At 37.6% G+C, this 21,519-nt stretch overlaps 1 protein-coding gene across 1 annotated transcript in view; it reads left to right on the forward strand.

The window, feature by feature from the left end:
• The first annotated feature begins 202 nt into the window (after nt 1-202).
• sorcs3 (sortilin related VPS10 domain containing receptor 3) overlaps nt 203-21,519 on the forward strand; it is a 164,348-nt gene continuing 143,031 nt past the window's right edge. The window contains exon 1 of the mRNA XM_048987200.1: nt 203-1,128. Within this exon, the coding sequence (XP_048843157.1) occupies nt 430-1,128 (699 nt within the window). The 5' untranslated portion in view covers nt 203-429. The remainder of the gene's footprint in view (nt 1,129-21,519) is intronic.

Genomic DNA, 21,519 nt, shown 5'->3' on the forward strand with positions numbered 1-21,519 from the left:
GTGGACTGCAACTGTTGTCAGCCATTAGTTTAATTGTAGGAAATTCAACAAAAATAATAGTTATTAGTCGCCCATAATTAACAACACAATGGCAGCTTTGACACCGCTGAGAGACGCCGAAAGGACAGTCCCCCCTCTCTCGCCGTTTGCACACTCACTCTCTTTTCTGTTTTCCCCTGTCTCCCTCGCTTGCGCTCTCTTCCGGGCGCAGTTTCGACAGCTTGGCTTAGATTCAGCTCCACCCCTATGTGGCGGCTCACTTGATCAGATCCTTGAACGTGAACCGTTTAGCTGAGAAGCACTTTTGCTGGAGCCCGGAGAACAGAGGGATACGGCGAGAGGGTCTCTACTTCGGAGGAGTTGCTCTTTTTTCCGCTTAGTCTTATAGAAACGGTTTTTACAAAAGAGCTCATTCTCCAGACTGCACCGATGATGGGAACTAAGGCTGGCTTACATTTTGCTCTATGTATCTGGCTTCTAATCTCGGCTCATATTATAATGACCGCTGATGCTGCGATTACTTGCGCGTCTTGTCAATTGGCAATTCACCTAAACCAAGACGAATTACTGCGGGAAAAACGAATGAATGAAGGAGAGACGGGATTTGTACTTAAACAGCAATTCGGCGAGGAATTGCCACGAACGAGATATTTTGCTGATAAAAGAGAGGTACTTTATAGATCAGAGGAATTCGGGGTCCCTAACCATGTAAAGAAATGGTCCGCGGATGCGGGAGATGGAGTTTCGGAACTATTCCCGCATAATTCGTTTCAGGCAAGTGAAAAAGTAAGACTTGATGGCGATAAAAGCGACACGGGGGGAAACCAATTAGGCGAGAAGAGTTCAGCGTTTCTGCGGCCGAAGCGGAGCGAAGCAGAAGTAGGTGATTTTTCCGAAAGTGTGAGAAGCGGCGACGCTTTCATGGATGGAGCGCAGGACAGGGAAGCAGCTGGTCCGATGTTCAATGGACACAGGCAGAGCAGGTCCAAGTTCAACTGGGCCGGGGATGATAGTAAAGTGATAAATCCTCGACAAGATGAGCCCAAAGTTACCAGCACCACCTTCGCATTGACGGGGGATTCCGCGCACAACCAAGCTATGGTGCACTGGTCTGGACACAACAGCAGCGTAAGTTATAATTTATTACACATAATACGCCAGGAACCTTGTATTATGTCACGCAACACTCGGGAATCTTCACTCGGCGTTGAAATCCAGGGTATAGAGATCAAATTATTGATTTTTTTCCGCCATACACAGTAACAGGTGCACAGATTTCATCGTGTTTCATATTACGGTCCCAACAGCATTACGGTTCTGAAAAACTGCTGTCAATTCTAATTCGTCCTATAAGTCCACAAGAAAAACTCGGTTGTCGGTTGTTTTTTTCTCTCTTTATTTTATCTGTGGTTGATGCAGTAATATAAGCAGCTTGCTGCAGATCTCCAGGGTCACGCTAGACGGCTGCATTTTAACAAAAATGTTTCAGTTAAGTCTAATTGTTCATAAGTTTAATAAGTTAAACATGACGTTTGTCTTTTAAACATAATTAAACCTATGGAGCGTATTGATTATTATAAATCGGCATTGTTATGACTAAATCATGGTTATTGATTACCGTGATTTAGAATTTTTGTTGCAACCAATTTAATTGATTGGAAAGGGAGACATATTTTCAAATGGCACTTCTGGCATCTAGCCACAAATAAAAGCGGAATTCTGCAGGATTACCACGTGCTCTTGATTTGTTGTTCACGATATATATTGTATATATAAACACGGAGGAAGTCAAAGCAGATGCGAAGTGTGGCTGTGTTATTATAACTTGCATTAATAGATTTTGTTCTATATTAAATACATTGATATGTTACTGTGAAACCGAATCTGGCTAAGGAACAATAAAAATTTCAACGCTAAAAGTCATTATGTTTCACATTATTTGTCGTGCCTTCTTAGTATGTGGTTTCCGCGACATATAACAAAAAAATTTTAAAAAACAAAAATGAAAATGTATGTGTATGTATATGTTAAATGTATTTTTAATAGTCAGTTAACCCTGACTTCATAGTTATTTTTAAACTCAGATTTCCTTTTAAGAATTCCGCATATAATTCATCTTGATCGATCAGTATTTCACACAGAAACATGTGCAACACGTAAAAAAATTAGGAAGTCGAAATGACCCCCTTAAAAATAACCAATTGAGTGTAGCCTTGCACTTACAGGATTAGTCCAAAAGGTGGAGTACAGTGCTTTAAAGTATTTTCAAATTAACTCTGCACTTTCCCCTTTCTGGAGCTAGCATTTATATGATATTGTGTGTTGAGAAATGGAAAGTTAAAGTCGAAAATGGATCTAAAACATTTGACAAACATACAGAAGCTTTTCGGATGTACAGGAACGTTCTCTGAACCCACGAACAAACCCTTTATTATAGCCAAAGTATAAATGTCAGCGGCGCAGTGATTCAGAGGTATTGCAGATATAATTTAATTTTGTTTCGTTTTTTAAGAGGAACGGTAGCCTGCCACTGGTTTTCCTGTTCCGTGATCTGACTCAGAAATAACTATTCAAAGAAAAATAAAAGCTGGGGAAATGAATGGGAATATCTTAGATTTCATTCTTTATCATTTAATAATACAGTCATTTTTTTGTATTCTACCTTTAAATAATTCTTAAATGATGACAATTTTGTTGTGCAATTCAATGTAAAATTCACACCCACTAAGCATCACATTGATATGGTATACATTTCTGTTCATAAAGTCGGAATCTTTAGAATTACACCCATTAATTTGGTTACAAGCACACACACACACACACACACACACACACACACACACACACACACAAAATGAAACAATTCTGGAATTGTATGTGATGTAGCTTTGCATCCAGCAATATCCTGTATGCCTGCCCAGTACTCCCCCAGTTACGTTAGGCTGAAAGGTGGAAGCTAGGGAATGTAAATGAAATTTGCAATACATAACCAAAGGCCAAATTGCCAACTGCACTGCCTAGAAGACAAATGACGTTCTCTGACTAAACAAGCTGTTCTTTAAGAACAAGAAGGGAACAGCAACATCTGGCAAAGCATCCTCTTAAAGCGTTTATGTTAATTGCAAAGTTTTAATGCGCGTCACACAAACATTTGTTCAATTTTACCAATTAGCAAGCAGTTAGTACTACTTATATATGCTTATTTATAAATGTACCTACTATAATGTATACTTGACTTTCTGCTGGCTGATGACTTGATAAATAGCCATTTTTTTTTTTATTAGTGGCATGTTTAGTGCCTGTTTTCCCAAACCATGCTTATTGGAAATTTTAAATGGCTGTAATATATTGGAATATTTATTGTGGTTGCTTATGATGCAGGAACATCTCAATTGTGTCAGTCTTTAAAGCTCCTAGGCAGATTAACCAATTTAGAGACAAAGCTCTTGAATTGAGAAGCTTTGATCAAACGTTTTGCTAAGTCGCTTGGTAGGTACAACTGACTGTATTATTTATTTATTATTATATGTATTTATTATCTGAGGATGAAATGCATAGCTGTCTTATTATGCAATGTTAAGGATGTGTAATGGCTGTGTATCTTGCGATGGGCTCGTATCTCATCTCGGGGGTCGTCTGCCACTTTTGGGAGGTTTACTTAAACAAAAATGTTCTGAGGTCAGAACGAAAATGATTGGTTCAGAGAGGTTGTAGAGAATCTGGGTCCAAGCAACTAGAAGAGGTGGAACGAAGACATCTGATTGGCTGGTCCCGCCTCCTCTAGTTGTCTGGACCAATCCCCTCTACAATCTGATTGGCTATCTTTCTGAACCAATCATTTTTCATTTTGCCCTCAGAAAACTCCCATGAGCTATCCTGCCTTATATCTGATGCTTCCTGAGTAGGCTCCATATAATCTTATATTAGATAAACGGCTGTAGAAGATGGATGGAGAGATTGTTTTAAAAAAATACATTACAGATTATCCATCCATCCATCCATCCATCCATACATCCATCCATCCATCCACCCATCTTCTAACGTCTTCTTCTGGTCAGGAATGTGGGCATGCTTGGAGCTTATCACATGCAGTACGGGGCACAAGGTTTGGGAGCACTCTGGATGAGATGCATTTACGACTAATCAATCTCAATTAAAATGGCAAAGGTATTGATGAAAAGCAGATGTGCTCTATGTAGAACTGGGTTAAACTGCATAAGATGGAGATCTTATTTACAGAGAAAGCAGGTCATTGAGATGGATGCCGAACCACATACACAGCGTCTATGTAAATGAACATGTAACACAACATTCAGGTACCTCGTATATGCTAAGATTAAGTAGGAAACTTGTGGAACATGTCTATCCTTGGTATCAGCTACCATATTCAATTAGCAAGCTGAAACATCCATCCATCCATTCATCCAGTACCTAGGCAAGCATCACTGTCAGTGCCCCATGTCCAAAGCACAATGAAATTGGCTTGCTAAGTCGGCGTTCCCTCAGGATATGGCACCCTAGATGGCCACCCATATCACCCAGTTGGTTGACAACTGGATCTGCAACTGGCACTGCATCACCTGCTTAATGCTAAGATGATCTCCTCACTCTTTTTTAATTGCATATGTACATCAGCCCTCCTGCTGGAGAACTGTTCAGCTAAAGCAATTATCCCAGTTAATCATACAGTTGTCACCACACTCTTTTTTTTTTGTCAGTTTTGCGAAAGAGTGCATCATGACTGAAAGCTGCTTATTGACATACAACGGAAAAAATATATATAGACACCTTTACAAAATTGTAGTATAGCTTGTCTTTCAGTAGGTGGTGTTCGTAATAAAAGGGGATCCCTGTTCAAAATAGTAAATAATGTTGTATATGGGAAAACAATAGTAAATGGTGAGAACACTTAGTGAAAAATGTTCCCAGAAAAAGTACTATAACAAACAAGGACAAAGTTCAGCACTTTTCAAATTGTAATTAAACAGTTATATTCAGCTATTTAGCCTCTTCTCCTTCACTAATTGACAGTGATTTGTACAAACTTGCCTGTGGGTGAATATTACTTTTTCTACTTCAACTTAATTTGACTTTCAAAACACTGTATGAGACGTATCATGCTGTGCTTTGCATATAGTTAGAGATGTTTCGTAAAATCATTTGTGCTGCCACAGTAAGTTTAGCTCCTGTAGTGCAGTGGCATTTGCTGCATTTTCAATCTTCCATCTTCTGCAGCCTTTAAATAAAGATTAGTGTATTTTGAATGGTTCCCTGCTGCAGAGTGCCAGGTTCCCCTCAGGGGGCAGCATTAAATGCCAGAGGAGTCTCCACATGTAAAAGCTTCTCTCAGATGTTTTGCATGCTACATTTTACTGTTGGGACTGTTGCTATGAGGAGCTTGTGAACCTTAGGACAAATATTTGTTTCAAATATTAAGTTTTAATGAATCTGTCTGAACATTAAGAAGGTTGCACTCAGTTTGCTAAGGTCGTCTCTATAAGCCTTGGTCATACACCGTATAGACAAAAGTATTGGGACATGCCTCTTAATCGTTGAATTGAGGTGTTTCATTCAGACCCATTGCCACAGGTGTATAAAATCAATCACCTAGCTATACAGTCAGGTTTACAAACATTTGTGAAGAAATGGGTCGTTCTAAAGAGCTCAGTGAATTAAAAAATGGTGCTGTCATAGGATGCCACCTTTGCAATAAGTGTGTTTGTGAAGATTCTTTCCTACTGGATATTCCATGGTCAACTGGAAGTGGTATTATTAAAAAATGGAAGTGTTTAGCAACAACAGAAACTCAGCCACAAAGTGGCAGCCCACATAAAGTGGCATAGTGCATAAACTTGGCCAACGCTCTGTTGACTCAATAACTGCTGAGTTTCAAACTTCCTCTGGCATTAAAACCAGCACAAAAACTGGTGCACCAGGAGCTTCATGGAACTGGCTTCCATGGCTGAGCAGCTACATGCAAGCCTCACACCACCAAGTGAATGCCAAGTGTTGGATGGAGTGGTACAGTATAAAACACACTGCCACTGAACTCTGAAGCAGTGGAAACAAAGGGATAATGGTATAAGGTTGTTTTTCAGGAGTTGGGCTACGCCCCTTAGTTCCAGTGAAGGGAACTCTTAATGTTTCAGCATACAAAGACATTTTGGGCAATTCTATACTTCCAACTTGGTGGGAACAGTTTGGGGAAGGCCCTTTTCTGTTCCAGCATGACTGTGCCCCAGTGCACAAAGCAAGGTCCATAAAGACATGGCTGGGTGAGTTTGGTGTGGAAGAACTTGACTGGCCCACACAGAGTCTTGACCTCAACCCCATCGGACCCCTATGGGATGAACTAGAATGGAGATTGCAAGCCAGGCCTTCACGTCCAACATCACTGCCTGATCTCACAAACACTCTTCTGGTTGAATGGGTAAAAATTCCCACAGACACAGTGGAAAGTCTTCCCAGAAGATTGCCAGCTTTTATATCTGCAAAGGAGGCACTAACTCCATATGGATACCTATGGATTTAGAATGGAGTTTCATAAAAGTTCCTGTAGGCGTAATGGCCAGGTGTCCCAATACTTTTGTCCATATAGTGTATTCTGGCCATTGTCTGATTCTAAATGGGCTGCACTGTTACAATATTGCAATCGGCAATAACAGAAGTCACATGTTTTTAACTATTTAGACATATTCCTATGACCCTCTTGTAAATTTTTCCAAATGACTAGATGGGGTCATTGTCTTTAATGCATTTTGAGCATTTTGCTTGCATTTGATTCTTTAAAAAATAATTAAAAAATAAAAACAGGAACACATTAGCAACTCAATTATATCATGAATGAAACTCCTCTCTGTCTCCCCTTAATGTAACTGACCAACATTGTTTCATCATTATCAATATCTGCAAAAAGGGCTACATTTTTCTGCCTTCCGCTGCTTATGTTCAGAAAGACCATAATCATTAAAATGATTATAGAATGAATATTAAACACGGGGCACTTTGACAAAAATGTCGAAATGTATTGTGATAAGCCTAACTAATCACATGGTCATGATGAAATTTAGACTGAAATAGCTGTAAATACATATGACGTCAACTAGGGCAACAACAAATAACTGATAAAACTGATAATAATTAGTCATAAAATAGTCAACCACAAATTTTGCTATTGATTGGTTGCATTTTTGTCACTTGCTGTGTGTATTGCATTTGACAGCTCCACTGTGTTTCATTTTCCCGTGTGGTGTCACAGTCTGTACACGCTGCGCAAAATTGCGTGCACAGACTAGACTCTTATGTACATACTACATACTACATACTACATACTACATTTGTCATTCCACCAGATATTTCACCAGACCAGCAGAGGGCAAATGTATTGCATATAGTTAGAGATGTTTTGTAAAACACTTTAACACAAATACAAGCGGTGCCGTAAAATGGGTAAACTTTAATGAAATAAATAAAATTTAATTTAAGTTGTTGTTATGGTAACACAGCGTGTCGTTGTATTTTGAAATCTAGGCTCTCCCCCCTGCTTGGCAAATTTTATTGTGAGAATTTCAAAACGATGGAATACTGTAGCATTGCTTTTTAGAATACCATCAAAATACTGTATACTGCTATTGCTAGTAAGCCAAATATGGCAGAGACAATCTACCTTCGTTTCTGTGCCAGTTTGTCACTTTCAAAAGAAATGATCTACACTGTGTAAAGTGTTTTTTCATAAGTATGACTCAAAAATACCTTTTAATGTTTTTAAAATAAAGCATTTGTACTTTGCTTTAAACTCTGTGTTTTGGACTCATCACATGACCAGTCATTTATCAAAATTATAGTTTTTTTTTGCAGCCCTTATATCATCCTACAAATTCCACATGCACATCCAGTAATATTCAACAGGTGCCATATATATTTTTTAAGTTGAATGTGGTAGTTGCTATGTTGAACACCATGTTGTATTTAAACATTTATGCACGAGTAAAATTTCAATTAGTGTGTACTGCAGTGCATGCGATGCTATATTTGCCACGCAGTTTTCCCCAGGCACCCCTATGGAGAATAGATTAGAAAAAATAAATCAAAGAAGGTTAAACATTTGTGTAGGCTGAAAGATGTTTTTCTAATTTCCTAATTTGTCATTGTGGTCAACCATGTAGATAATCACATTCCTCAGTGGTGAACATTGCTTTTTTTGTGGGCTTTAGTGATGCATCTTAGCCATAAATCATAAATAATTAACATGAAGATTGAAACATACGTTTTGAGATTTTATTTTGTGGTTAAAGTTTGCCCTCTCAAGCATGTTGTCTACTCCCATAGAAAGCAGGGTACTTTATCTTCATTGGTTTGGTCCTGATTCGTTGCATGATAAATTAAGTGTTCAAGGACAGTGTGGTGGAGCCTAAAGTTCTCTGTTGAACCAAGGCGAGGGAATGAATGAGATGCTTTGCATGTTTATTCTGAATCCATGATGTTTTCTGACTCATTCTACACTGACTTTGCCTAATCGCTTCTGTTGCACTGCTTATAAGAGTTTTATTTACACAAAAATGTTCTGAGGACATAAGGAAAAAAATGACTGGTTCAGAACGATAACCAATCAGATTGTAGAGGAGGTGGGCCCAAGCAACTAGAGGAGGTGGGACCAGTGAGTCAGATGTCTTGGTCCCGCCTCCTCTAGTTGCACTAGATCTGTGGTACCGAGATGATACATTCTCCAAGATGTAGGGGAACAAGTATTGTCTTACTGAATGGTCTCATTACCATGGGTGTAGTTAACATTTTCAGTTTTGTCTTGCACCAAGCCCATATATCCGATTGCAGGGGAAAACTTGATGCAATCTCAGGAGTTTAATCTCAGGTTTCATGCGGAATCACAGCCCTACAGCTGCAACAGTCTGTTTGGATATATGTGATTTAATGCGCAACTGTTACGTGTCGAGTTGAGTCAGCTGCGTGACCATAAATTATGTCATAGACATCTTTGGTAATTAACACCATGACACCTAGTGTGAACGTTAAATTATCCCATTCAAATAATGTCAACACAAAGCATCGTTACATGCGGATGATTTTCCAAGACACACATGCAGTACGTATTCCTGTTTGCAGGGCAGGAGTAGCTCTCCGTCTGACAGATGTTACATAATGCTAGTGTCATAATGCTGAGGAGGCTAATGTCGGCATGGCTAAATTCACTTTGGCTCGTGCGACTGAGGTTGTAGAGGCAGCACACGTGGGACGTGCTTAGCTGGGTATGTCTGCCACCTTTGGAAACTCTGCTTTCATTTAGAGATGCTAATGGATTCTAAAGTCTCATTTTATTTACCCCTCTGTACAGACTGTAGTCGGAGAAGAAATGGGCGTCATAAATTATTTACACTTCCAGGGGCTCACTTTTTTCTGCTAATTAGTGTTTACAAATCTGTTTCCCAGCTTTTGTTCTATGCAGCTGAAATAAGTCTCATGGCGTAAAGCCACATACAGCTAAGAAGGATTTATTTCCAGGCACTTCAGAGCCAAACCTTTATTTTGTCAAACTAAATGTGCCAAAATTCTGGGTTGGCCATTTATGCATCAGATTGGCTTGGAGTTTGATTGACATGTCTATTTTGAAAGGGGGCGGGGGCACAAATTAAGACCATACATAAACAATGCAGTATGAGCAGTATAACTTCAAAATATATTTGCAACCATTTGTTTAATAGTACAATTGTTGAATACATGATAAAAGAAAAGAAAGGCATGTTTTACAACCATAAAGCAAAAGACTAAATATGCTTTTTGAACTGGGAGGATCATAATAATTCAGAACTGTAATATGAGAATAGGCTCATCCTATATTCACACGTTTCACAAAGTCAAGCTCACTTTTAGTGTCTTTTCAGCCACTATTACTGCTTCTGCAAGCACCTCCCTGGTTTGTATTGGTTAATCTTCATCATATATTTAGATTAAGATAACACTTTATTCCCAGAAAATGTACTTGATGCCATTATAGTCACAATAGAGGTGTGATATAGAAAATGTAGAGTGAACAATGCTTGGCCTACTTCCATACTGGTGGCGACAGCGAGAGTGAGCTTGTTGTCATTTTAGACCACCTGCTCTATCTAGTTGTTTTATAACAAACTCGAATACAAAGGTGGAAAATATGAAAACATCTCAAATATAATATGCTTTTCTGTTTGTACAGTATTAAAATTAACAACCAAGGCAAATATGGTGTAATAAACATTTCGTTTCAATTGTGTATGTGCGTGCTGCTAAATCGTTGCAACATCCGCAGTTTTCCTGGTATAAGTAGTGTAAATTTCAAAGGGCTAGTCTGGGTCTTTAATTTCTCTGTGGGCCACACTGACTAGACGCGCAGCACTGAAGGCAATGGAGCAGCACGCATTGCTGGCACCGCTGCTAGTTGAACTGCATCATTTCTGAAGAATAGGAAAGGGGTTCACTCTTAATGCCCTTTTTCCACCATTTCTCCAAAACGAGCACATGCCGGAAAATGAATCAGAGGAGAAATGGCACCACTGCGGTGCAGCGGGTCGCCTCCCCAACTGCATTCCGGGCCGAGTAGCATCCGCGTTTGCGTGGAGCTGCAGCTGACGCAGACAAATGCTAACATAAAATACAACGGAAGCTGCAATCAATTAATACATTCCCTAATTAAAATGATGCACTGCCTTTATCGGTACGGGAGAGTCAAAGTAGCTATAAAGTCCGGATCTGCCACATTAACTTTACTAACACTCCCTTTTATTTTCCATTTAGATTTTAATGATAACAACCTGCTTAAACACCTCCATTACCAAAAATATAGTGTAAGCATCTTTCATTTAACAGGGAAAGATTCCAACGATATGATGTTTCCAAGTCAGATGTAGACACCGCTTGACTTTGAACAAGTCGACTTTCCATTGTGTCAGCTAAATGGTTCCACAGGACCATGCTAGAGTATGTACTTTAATGTACTTTAAATAAATTATATTCCATCTTAAATGCCTAAGAAAAAGATCAAAGAATTCTGTTTCCTTGCTGAATTGCATTTTAATTATTAGTACCATAAAAAGCATATTTAAATTATTCTTCGTTAAAATACAACAACGAAAAACAGGAAGGTTAGATAGAGCTTGATGCTGAACAGGTAATCAATAACAGATTGCTGCATTGTCCTTTGAAAAGATGTATTTTTCGATCATTACCTTGGCTAGACTTCACAATGGATCCTGGAGCAGGAAATACCTTTCAGAAAGTCTCTTCTGCAGACGGTGGAGAACCATAATTATCCTTGCATGAAGCTGCATCAAGACTTAGCAGAGAGAATTGTCTGCAGATTATATCCCTTGGGATAATACTGGCTGTCCAAAAATGTTTTTATGTTGAAGTTTAAACTTTTGATTAAAAGAAAAACTTTGCTATTTGCTTAGAATATTGTTGATGGTCAATACTGCAATCCATTGTTGAAATCCTCATCAGTCTGAAACTGTTATGTTACAAGAATCATTATATTGTACTATGTAAAAAAAACCTGAAATGTGGATGTTTGTTGCTCATTCTAAACCTGAAAATGTAAAGTCAAGCTATTTCAAATGTGGAAATAGCTGTTAATTTAATTTTATTGACATTAAATAGAATATACAGTACTGAGTGCTGCTAATTTGTTGAGTTGCTTGAACAGATTAGCAACTAGTTGATCATTAGATTTTAATTGAAAGCTACTTGCTTTAAGTAATGATGGATTGACATTTATTTTAAAATCAGAACATAAGAATATAAGAACATAAGAACCAACGTAATTCTGAAAGAAGCCATTAAATGTCTTGAGATGTTGCCTGACAGCATTTGAGAAATTGCTCAAGGTATCATTTTTAAAATCCACCGAGTGCATGTCACCTCCACAATTAAGGTGAACAGTACATCAGCTGGTTTATGGCTGATTTTAATGTCGGCAAGTAAAAGGTGAACCCAGCTCTATAACATTAACCTGTTGATTTTACATAATAATGATGTGCTGTTTGGCAGCGGTTAACATTGGCACCGCAAAGAAATGAAAGTGAATATGAAATTTGTTGACTCACTTCTGCAAGGCTCAGTTAGGGTTATCACAGGACACCTACAAGCAATTCAGAGACACAAATAACTCTGGGCTCTTGTAGAAGACCCTCATGAACACAGGGGAGACACACAAACTCCGCCCTCTCACCAGAAATGCCATCACAGACCTGTGAGTGTGAGAACACAATGCTGCCCACTGAGTTACCATGTTGGCCATTTACCACTTAATTTGATTCCACCTTAATTTACATTGTTGTAGTAATCAAACCCAATTTCCTTAAGTAGATGTTTTCCTCAAATCGTCAGCGTAATTCTTGTCTGTAGGCTGTAATTAAATGTAAGCTTTGAATTACTTTACCAAAATGATTTTATATCTTGAACTAACAAACTTAAGCGTATCACTCATTGGTCAAACATTGTTGGAACGTTTAAATGGTTGAATACTGAAACGAAGAAATCAAACTAATTTATTTGAATTTTATTGATAGATGACGGGTAGCTAAATAGCTCACTATTTGAGTATTGATATAATAATAATTATTATTATTACTGTGATACAGGGAGTTTTTGAAAGGGTGTCCAGTATTAGGCATTTCTTCCATTCGGGGAGAAAAGTGGTGAACTATATACCTAAAACAAGGAGAGCAAAACAATCCTCGAGAATAAAATAAAAAAAAAACCATGCCTTTTTGGCAGTGACTGGGAAACCCAACTAAAAGAACTCTGAGAACAAGCAGAATGAAACTGTCAAACGACTCACTTGAGTTTGGACTTACTTATAGCAGACAAAAAGAGACGTATACTCGTATAAAACAGTAGGGATAAGAAGGATCAGTGGCTGAAAATTTACTCAAACCCCTGCAGTCGTATGACTCATCCGCTTAGACCATGTCCTAAATGTTGCACTTTATTAAACCATTTCAATGCATAATATCCTATACATCAGTGGGGTACTACCTGGTATTGTGGAGTGTGTTTGCTGCAATGTGTGTCTTAATGGCATAGGCTTGTATCCCCCCCCCCCCCAAATTAACTTCATGGATGCTGAACAATCACCCAAGCTTGCTCTCACCTATCTGTGTGTCTCATGGTGAGCAAGATGGGATAGATAAAAAGATGATGTCCCCATGGAGATAAATAAAGTATAACCATTCTGTGTCATTGTTAGGAATCTCAACTCTTATTTTCTGCTTGCTGTTCAATGACTAGTTGACCTTCTTCCTTGCTTGCTAAACGCCTCCTTCCAGACTAGGCTATTTGTAATAAGGGAGTGTCTTGCTGCAAATTGCCTGGCCATTTTCAGTGCTTTGCAGGTCCGAATATAACGACAGCATTGTCTAATAGAATCAGTTATTCAGCCGGCAAAATGGAATATAGCCTTAAAATCACATCACAGTGTTTTATTGACTTATTTTAGCAATACCCAATGCATGTGATATACTTTTTTTTTCTAAACTAAGCTTTAGCAAGTGTTGAACATTGTGCACGCAGTGTTAACATTAAACAGCAGGTTATCAGTAGGTCATAGATTCCTTTTAGTGAAATAGATCAGGTACTGTAATGTTCTAAAAAAGAAACATGGGGGTCTTATTCATACATATGTGGCTTAAATGTAAGAACTGACTTAAGGACAGTCATAGGGAACTCTTTTATTAATCTTAGTATTGATATTAGTTATTTTTAGAGGCACAATTTATCTATACTAAGCAGTTGACCATTAACCATTATAAAAATCCCTATAGATAGCAATATATTAATTCAAAAATCTTCACAATCTTCAGATGCATTTAAAACAAATCAAATATTAAATATTGGCTTGTAAGTCGTCCTCTCACCTAACACTAACACCAATGCCATTCCACTAATGAGCAGAGCCTGTATTTATAAACGTTTGTCCACCTTGATCCGCCCACTGCAGCATCTCCTACGAATGGAAAGCATTGTCTAGACTAACATGCGTAGGTTTCGCCTACACATATATTGAACGGTTCTCATGCCCAAATAATTGGAATCCAGAAATGCAGCCCAACTCAATGCCTGCCAAAGACTGGGAAAAATGACAATTGAAATATGGGAGTTTGGCTTCTTAATAGTTATGTTTGCAGTTACTGCAGTCATTTTTGCAATTGTTATATTGCTTTGAGTTTTGACCACTCAAGAAAGCAATTTGAACCCTCTGGACATTATTTGGAGTTTAACAGACATTTCGATCTTAATCTTATTTGTACAATGCAGATTGGATTGTTGTGCTCCATTTATACCAATATAACTTTTAACACAAGTAATAACATTCTTTTCTTTAACACAGTCCTTGTTCCTGTTCTTAATCGTCCGCGTTCAAATGAACATAACTGCTTTTCTGTTGTGCGTACAGATTACCTACAGTAGTTAGTAAACAACCCGCAAAAGTTATTTCTTCGTATTCTGTATTACGGTTCGCTTTTGAATTTGTGTTACTTCATTTTCAAGAAGATGACACAAAGCTGCTCTACTAGGGAGTAAACATTTCACAGCGAGGAAATACTCTGTTGATTTTCCTGTCATTTCCGCAGTGCCTCTCTACCCTCTCTGTAATGAAGAAATGGAAGAGACCCTTCCGTAATACATTATTTATTAGAATAAATGATTGGAATTCATTTACTGAAATCTGTCCACTTCTAGTAGTTTCAAGCTGTCTAGACAAATGCAGATAAATTGTACTTTGATCTCCTAAGAGTTGCTATAGTGATTTTGATGAGACCATAAAAGGGTGTCCTTGGAAAAAAAAAATTACGTGAAGTGCCATTACTTCTCAACTCAAAAAACAAAACAAATTAACGTCATAAACTGAAGGCATATTATACTAGTGAATGCGAGGCCCGGGGAAGCTGGAGAAGCTGCGGATCATTTTGGTGACAATAATTGCAGAAAGAGTTTCAGTGGGAATGCGGGGGACTCTTTTAGTATAGTTTACGAAGACACAGGAGAGTATTCATTGGTAGTATAGGTGGAGCTTAGTAGGTGATGATGTCATAAGGGGCAGGGCTTATATGGTGTACTTGACCTGAACTTTCTAGGGAGATATGAGGCTTTCACATGCACACACACACACACACACACATACACACACACACACTCAGAAAAGGGTAGTTATCTAAAAAACTTATGAAGCAGTCTCTCTTTGTAATGTCAGCAGGTCTGTGGTTCATTTTACTGACAAAGGTGTAAGCAGTACTCAAAGTGTCTTTCTAAAATATATGTCTGGAGTCAAAGTACTAAGATAAAGCCATCTGCCATCCCTCTCTCTCACTGCTTGTCTTCTTTTCATTTCAATCATGCACTAATGATATCAGTATGCATCTGAGCAGAGCATCCATGTGGTGGAATGTTGTCGTAAATGTGCTAATGCTTGTGTTATACATGGCTTACAAATGTGGCTAAGCAAACACACTTTATAATACGTTTAAGATGTATCGGCTTACACTTTAGTTTTTGAGCACCAATGTCAAAACGATTTTCTGCTGTGTGCCATGCAGCTGAACACAGCACAAAGAGCATCAATATCTCTCGGTCTTCCATTTCCCTTCCAGCAGCTGTGAAACTTATGAATCTGTGAAGCTGTGAATCTCGGGATGAGGGCATAATGATGTTTAATCCTATTGCTGCATTTCCAGATAGTATTGTGGTTGTCTTTATGACATCATCATTGCATTGCATTTTGACTATGTCTAAAAAGTGGTGCTACTGTATGATTTCATGCATATTAAAGGCAAAACATTTTAAAAGCCTTTATTTCTGACACAAAGCAATGTATTTGTTTCTGATGAAGATGTATTAAGTCTGATAGATACAGATTCTGTCAGCTCTTTAAAAACCAAGGAGTGTTTTATTAAAACTCATTATGCATTGACTCTTTGGAAATGTTTTATTCTCACCCTTTGTTTCATAGTGAATACATTATTGTATTAAACATAAAACATTAATTATGAATATGCTATTTTGCTGAGTGTCGAAAAGCAGTTGAAGCAATATTAATTATCTGTGCTGGAAATCTCATTTACGTGCTATCTGATTTTATTCTGTCAATATGAAGCTATAATGGATTTTAAATGACTTTTAAAATCTAAATTGTGATTTGCAGCTCAAGAAAGTGCATAGCTAAAACTGTTTAGTTGGAACGGTCCACAGTTTAATCACAGTGGATTTGTGGATCTCTCTTGCTTGTTTTCATGGGTCCTAAACGTTAACATGTAGAGTCATGCTACCATTTCGTATTTGTAGGTTAACTGGTAATCAGGATTTGTCAGTTATAATGATTGAGTGCTAGAATTGTTATTCTATGGCACTTTATAGATGAAACTTCTAGCTGAATGCACAGTATGAGAATGGGAAATGTGGGCTTATCATTATTAACTTTCACGTGAAACACTATAAAGACACTTTTGTACCCTCTATTGTCAATGAGTTATGAGCTGCTAGTTATATTTGCAATTAATTTTAGTCTGTACAAGTATGCACCATGTAATATGCAATTATACAGTTTCTAACCCACTATGCATTTTTCAGTATTTACTGGCTTTCAATAATCAATTTAGTTTTCTAAACCGGAATTAAAAAAAAAAAAAACTGTGGAATTAATTGCGCAGTATGTGTTGCATTTAGCTTCATTTCTCTGAAAGTTTTGCAGCTGCTTTGGGGGAGGGTCGGGTATGTATGTGTTTATGTCTTATGGGTTGCAACATAAGGTGGCACTGGCTTTCTGTGTGTCTTTGTATTTGGTATTACTCAATGGGATGTCCTGAGGCAGTGCCTTGCACTAACACTAGAGGGGGTATTTAGATTGAAGAACATAAGGACAGGGCACTGTATGGGGTCAAGGTGCTTTACGAAAGACTGGATATTTATGCCTGATTGCTTAATGATCCAACATGTACAATTCTAACTGTTTTCACTTTAAATTTTATTATATAATATTATCATGTAGATATTCTTACATAAACTTATGTAAATTTGGCTATAACTGAAATAAGTGGCATTAATAAGGCAATAAATAAAGCAATGACTGGCCACTGCAATTCATCAATATCAGACAGCAAAATTATATAATTTCTTCATCGTTACTGTATTTATATTTGCGCTATAAATAAATTTTTTTGTGAGAAAATAATTATAAAATCTTGTTGACTTGGTATTATTTTGGTGGAAATAAGAGGAAATAAATTAAGATAAGTAAATATAATTGTAAACACTCAGTGCATAAAGTGACTACATTTATTTAGAGGAGTTATGCTTATGTCATATAACCTTGTAGTCAGGCAGTTTGAGAGTGCTGTATGTTAATTGAATTGATCAAATATAAAATACATACAAATACAATTGCATATATATATATATATATATATATATATATATATATATATATATATATATATATATATATATATATATAGTTATAAGAACATAAGAAAGAATGTGGAGCAAATTTTTTTGGTCATTATTTTTCCATTTAGTGTAAGGCTCTTGCAGGAGCAGGAGCCAGCAATGACAGCTACAATGATCATGGGTATCTGCAGTCATTTCATGGCTGCTTACTTTGATGACTGCCAAAGAATGGACTGAAGCCTAAGTCAGACCAATCGCTGTCAGACTGTGGGGGGTGCAACGTGTGATGCTGGGCTGTATTCAGTTCGAGCAACCAGATGATCATGCATCAGAAACCTTCAGCTGAAACCCCTTTCCATCATGCATTTGTCATTATTCAATCTGAGACACTCCCTTGATAAATTAAGGTAGAGGTATGTGCCTTTCAACTTGAGTACTTAACAATAGTGTCATAATGGATAATACTCGGAACTATTGACCATCCTCATACATTAATCACAAAGATGGCAATATTGTCATTGACTCTGCCTGTACAGATTGACTTTGTAGAGGGAGGGAATGTACATCTCTCACAAATTCTGTCAGAAGCAATTTCTCTCAAAAAAAGAACATTAAGCGTATTCTTCTGGCAATAATCTGCGTTATTACGACCCAAATTTACAACTGATTTTATACTTTGGGGTTGCAATAGTAATTTGAATAGAGAAAATAGAGAACTAACTGGAGCTCATTTTAATTATGGTTTGATGCTGACAATCTATTCAGTTCCCGATACACATTGCACCAAATATTCTTACATCATGAATTTCCTGCTAATGAAATGAATCCAAATGTAGCTGCATGATTATTCGAAGTTGCAGGGGTATATTTGAAGTGGTTTAAAATTGTGGACCATTCCTGCCATGGCATTGCAATGCCAATGATGCAGAAGGAAATACTGAGTTGAGACATTAATCATCAGAAATAGCGCAAACTTGTTGTGTCTGTGCTAAAAATGACCTACGGGGAAAATATATATTACAGGCAAAATTAATGGAAGGCCAATGACTGAACTGTTGTGGGTTTGGATGGTTAAGTTTTGGCCAATTAAAAAAAAAAAGGGAAGTTGAACAGATGGAGGAACAGACGCAGAGGTAGCAGAAAACACAGGTGCAGGAAGAGACAGTTGGGAAGACATGCCAAGGTACCTCTGTAGGTCCTTATTTTCCCAGATGCCCACATATTCGGTTTGGCTGTTCTGGTTGTCCAAAGGAGTGAATCCCTTTTGGGCATGCGGACTCCAGCTGTCCATGACACAGTGGGAGAGGGTCTGGCCTTCGGGCCGCCGGTGAGCTGGGAAATCATGAATACTATGGAGTTTTGAAAAAAGAGGCTTGGGTTAAGGGGTAGCCGCATCGCAAGAGCTCAGTCTGGTCAGAAACAGACTCCAAAAAAGCTTGCGGGAGAAGATAAGGTCACAGCGATGCGAGTAACGCTGACGGTAAAGCGGAGTGGAGTGGAGGATCTGGAAAAGCACAGAAGGAACAGCCGATGATTTGAATGAAATGAAGACATGAGCAGTCACAGTTGTGTAGGTATTAAAGCTAATCTTCGACATCTTTTGCAGAGCTTCATGACAAATGATAATGAGTTTGTACATTTATGAACCATGCAGAAAATACTAGGCAAAGTAAATCATCAGGCATTTCTTTATTAACACTTATGACACTAGATCTGTGAGTTTTTTTTGATCTACTATCCCAAGTGTGTTCGGCCTCTAACAGGACACTTTTTTTTTGATAGCTTGTGGAAAGAAATTGACAAAATATTTGCTAAATTTCTGTCTCAACAAATGCATGCAGAGCTCCTGGGCTGCATGTCTATGTGAATACTACACACCTTTACGCTACCTTAATGCTCCAGGACAGACTGAATTCTTTACTTGGAACAAACAATAATACAGTATCATTCTTGTGAGCACCTCAGCTATCACCTTTTTGGAGCAAAGATGTGCCCTGAATCAATGTTTAAGAATGCAAACTGCAGTCTATAATGTACGCTTATAAGTTAACCTTGAATCTAACATGCCTAATTTGTATTTTGTATGTCCATTTCCCCATCAGCATAGTATCTTTCTGGGAGTACTTTCTGTCATGTGGCAAATGCATATGGTTGATGTTTCAAGGTGGACATTTTGACTCTGAAGTTGTGCTTTTATGGGAATATGAAAGTGAGAAACAGACAAAACGATGGGTTAGAATTTGCCTCTGAGGACCATGAACATCTTGCAAGGGGTATAAGCTCAGCAAACTGGACTAAATAATATAATGCCCATGTAATAAATGTTACAAATAATGTTTGCAAATGATCTAAAAGAAATTCGTACTGTATCCATATGCATGATGTTTTACTGTTTGTGCAGCTGTGGATTGAGGTCAGGGATTAGAGCAAAAAAAAGTAAAAATGAAATGAAAAAGTTAAAGATCTAATGAGACTCATTTACGCTGGAGTCAGCAGAACTAGGTGTGACTCCCATTAAAACTCCGCCAGTACAGTAACTGCTACCCCTCATTAAAATCGATTGAAAATTGAGACACCCATTTTTTTATTGATTTTTGTGCTAAAAAATGTACATGCATGTAGCCAGTGATTGAATATAGTGTTATTTACATCCACAGGTATATGACGTTGTACAGTACAAAGCAGAGGAACTTGAATGATCCTTCAAATGATTTTTATTCTTATTGTTTTATATCAGCATCTGAAAAATACAATGAATGTGAACTTTGACCCTCTAGTATATAAGTTTTATGGAAGACGGATGAATATTTATATAGAAATTCAGTAGACAAAACTCTATTTAGTTAAAACCCTCTTGAAACAATGTCTTCTAATGAGATGTGTTCTATATAATGATACAAATGTCACACAGTTAAAATGTGCACATTTTGATTGTACTATTTATCTTGTAATTGTGTAAAATCTGATATAAGTAAAAAACCAACAACACAATATTCCAGTGTAATAGTAGTAAAACAGGAACACGTTTGTATTTTCCACTAAATACAAACAGTGTATTCTACTAAACATGTTTGCAGCTAGCTATTAAACCCTAAATAAGAAATATTCCCAGAGAACACGAGGCAGGAACACCCAGGGTTGATTAATACATTTAAAAGATTTGAATACACAGGGGCTTGGGAGTATCATTTGCTGCTTGACTGCACTGAATCAGCATGGGGGAGGTAGCTTAGTGGAGTGGAAAGTGTTCTATCAGAAGGTAGACAAAGCTCACAAACTTTCCCTGTGGCTCTGGAATCTACATAATAAGAGTCAGAGTTTGATGTGAGCGGGTGTTTATCTTTTTCCACATCTTTTTATTTTACTGTTGTTCATTAAATTCCTTGAATAATCTTATGAAATGACTGATATGTCGATAATAATCGTATTATTTATACTAATCTCAAAAAGCATGTTTGCATATTGATGTGAGGTCTTGCTTTATCACTCTGTTTTATATTTTTGAATCGCTTCTGCCGTGTGTCGCGGGGATTTACAGCTGCATCGCGTTATAAAACACTATTGCAAATATTTCTCGCTTTCCATTTGGTGTATTTTAAATAAATGACTGGCTTTAGCGTAAATGCTAAGGGTATATTTGGATGCAGGCAAGGGCCTTATATGTCAGCCAGGATGGATGACAGATCTTTACTTCACAGGTGGTGTTTCCAGAGTCATCATCATGCTGTGATGGTCAAGTGACAGCAGTAAACAAATAAAATGGTGTTAGCCAAAAGGCTTTCAATCTCCATCTCTTATGAACACATTAATTAACGGTAATAAGTAACAAACAGTGTGCGTTGTTATGGCTCACACAGCAATAATGCATTGCGTAAACGAGTAAAGCAAGCATGTTACAGTGAAAACATCATGACAATATGTCCGTGTACATATCCAATAAATTAATACACAAATCACTAAGAACATAAACATACAGCATATGGAATAGCATATTGCGTTAATTTGAAATTTTGAATTATGCTTATAGACTTGTGAAAAAACGGTGTAATTGGCAGAATGATTAAATATTGTGAAACTTATAATGATATATAA

The sequence above is a fragment of the Brienomyrus brachyistius genome, chromosome 20, assembly GCF_023856365.1.
Source record: "Brienomyrus brachyistius isolate T26 chromosome 20, BBRACH_0.4, whole genome shotgun sequence".
Lineage (NCBI taxonomy): Eukaryota > Metazoa > Chordata > Actinopteri > Osteoglossiformes > Mormyridae > Brienomyrus > Brienomyrus brachyistius.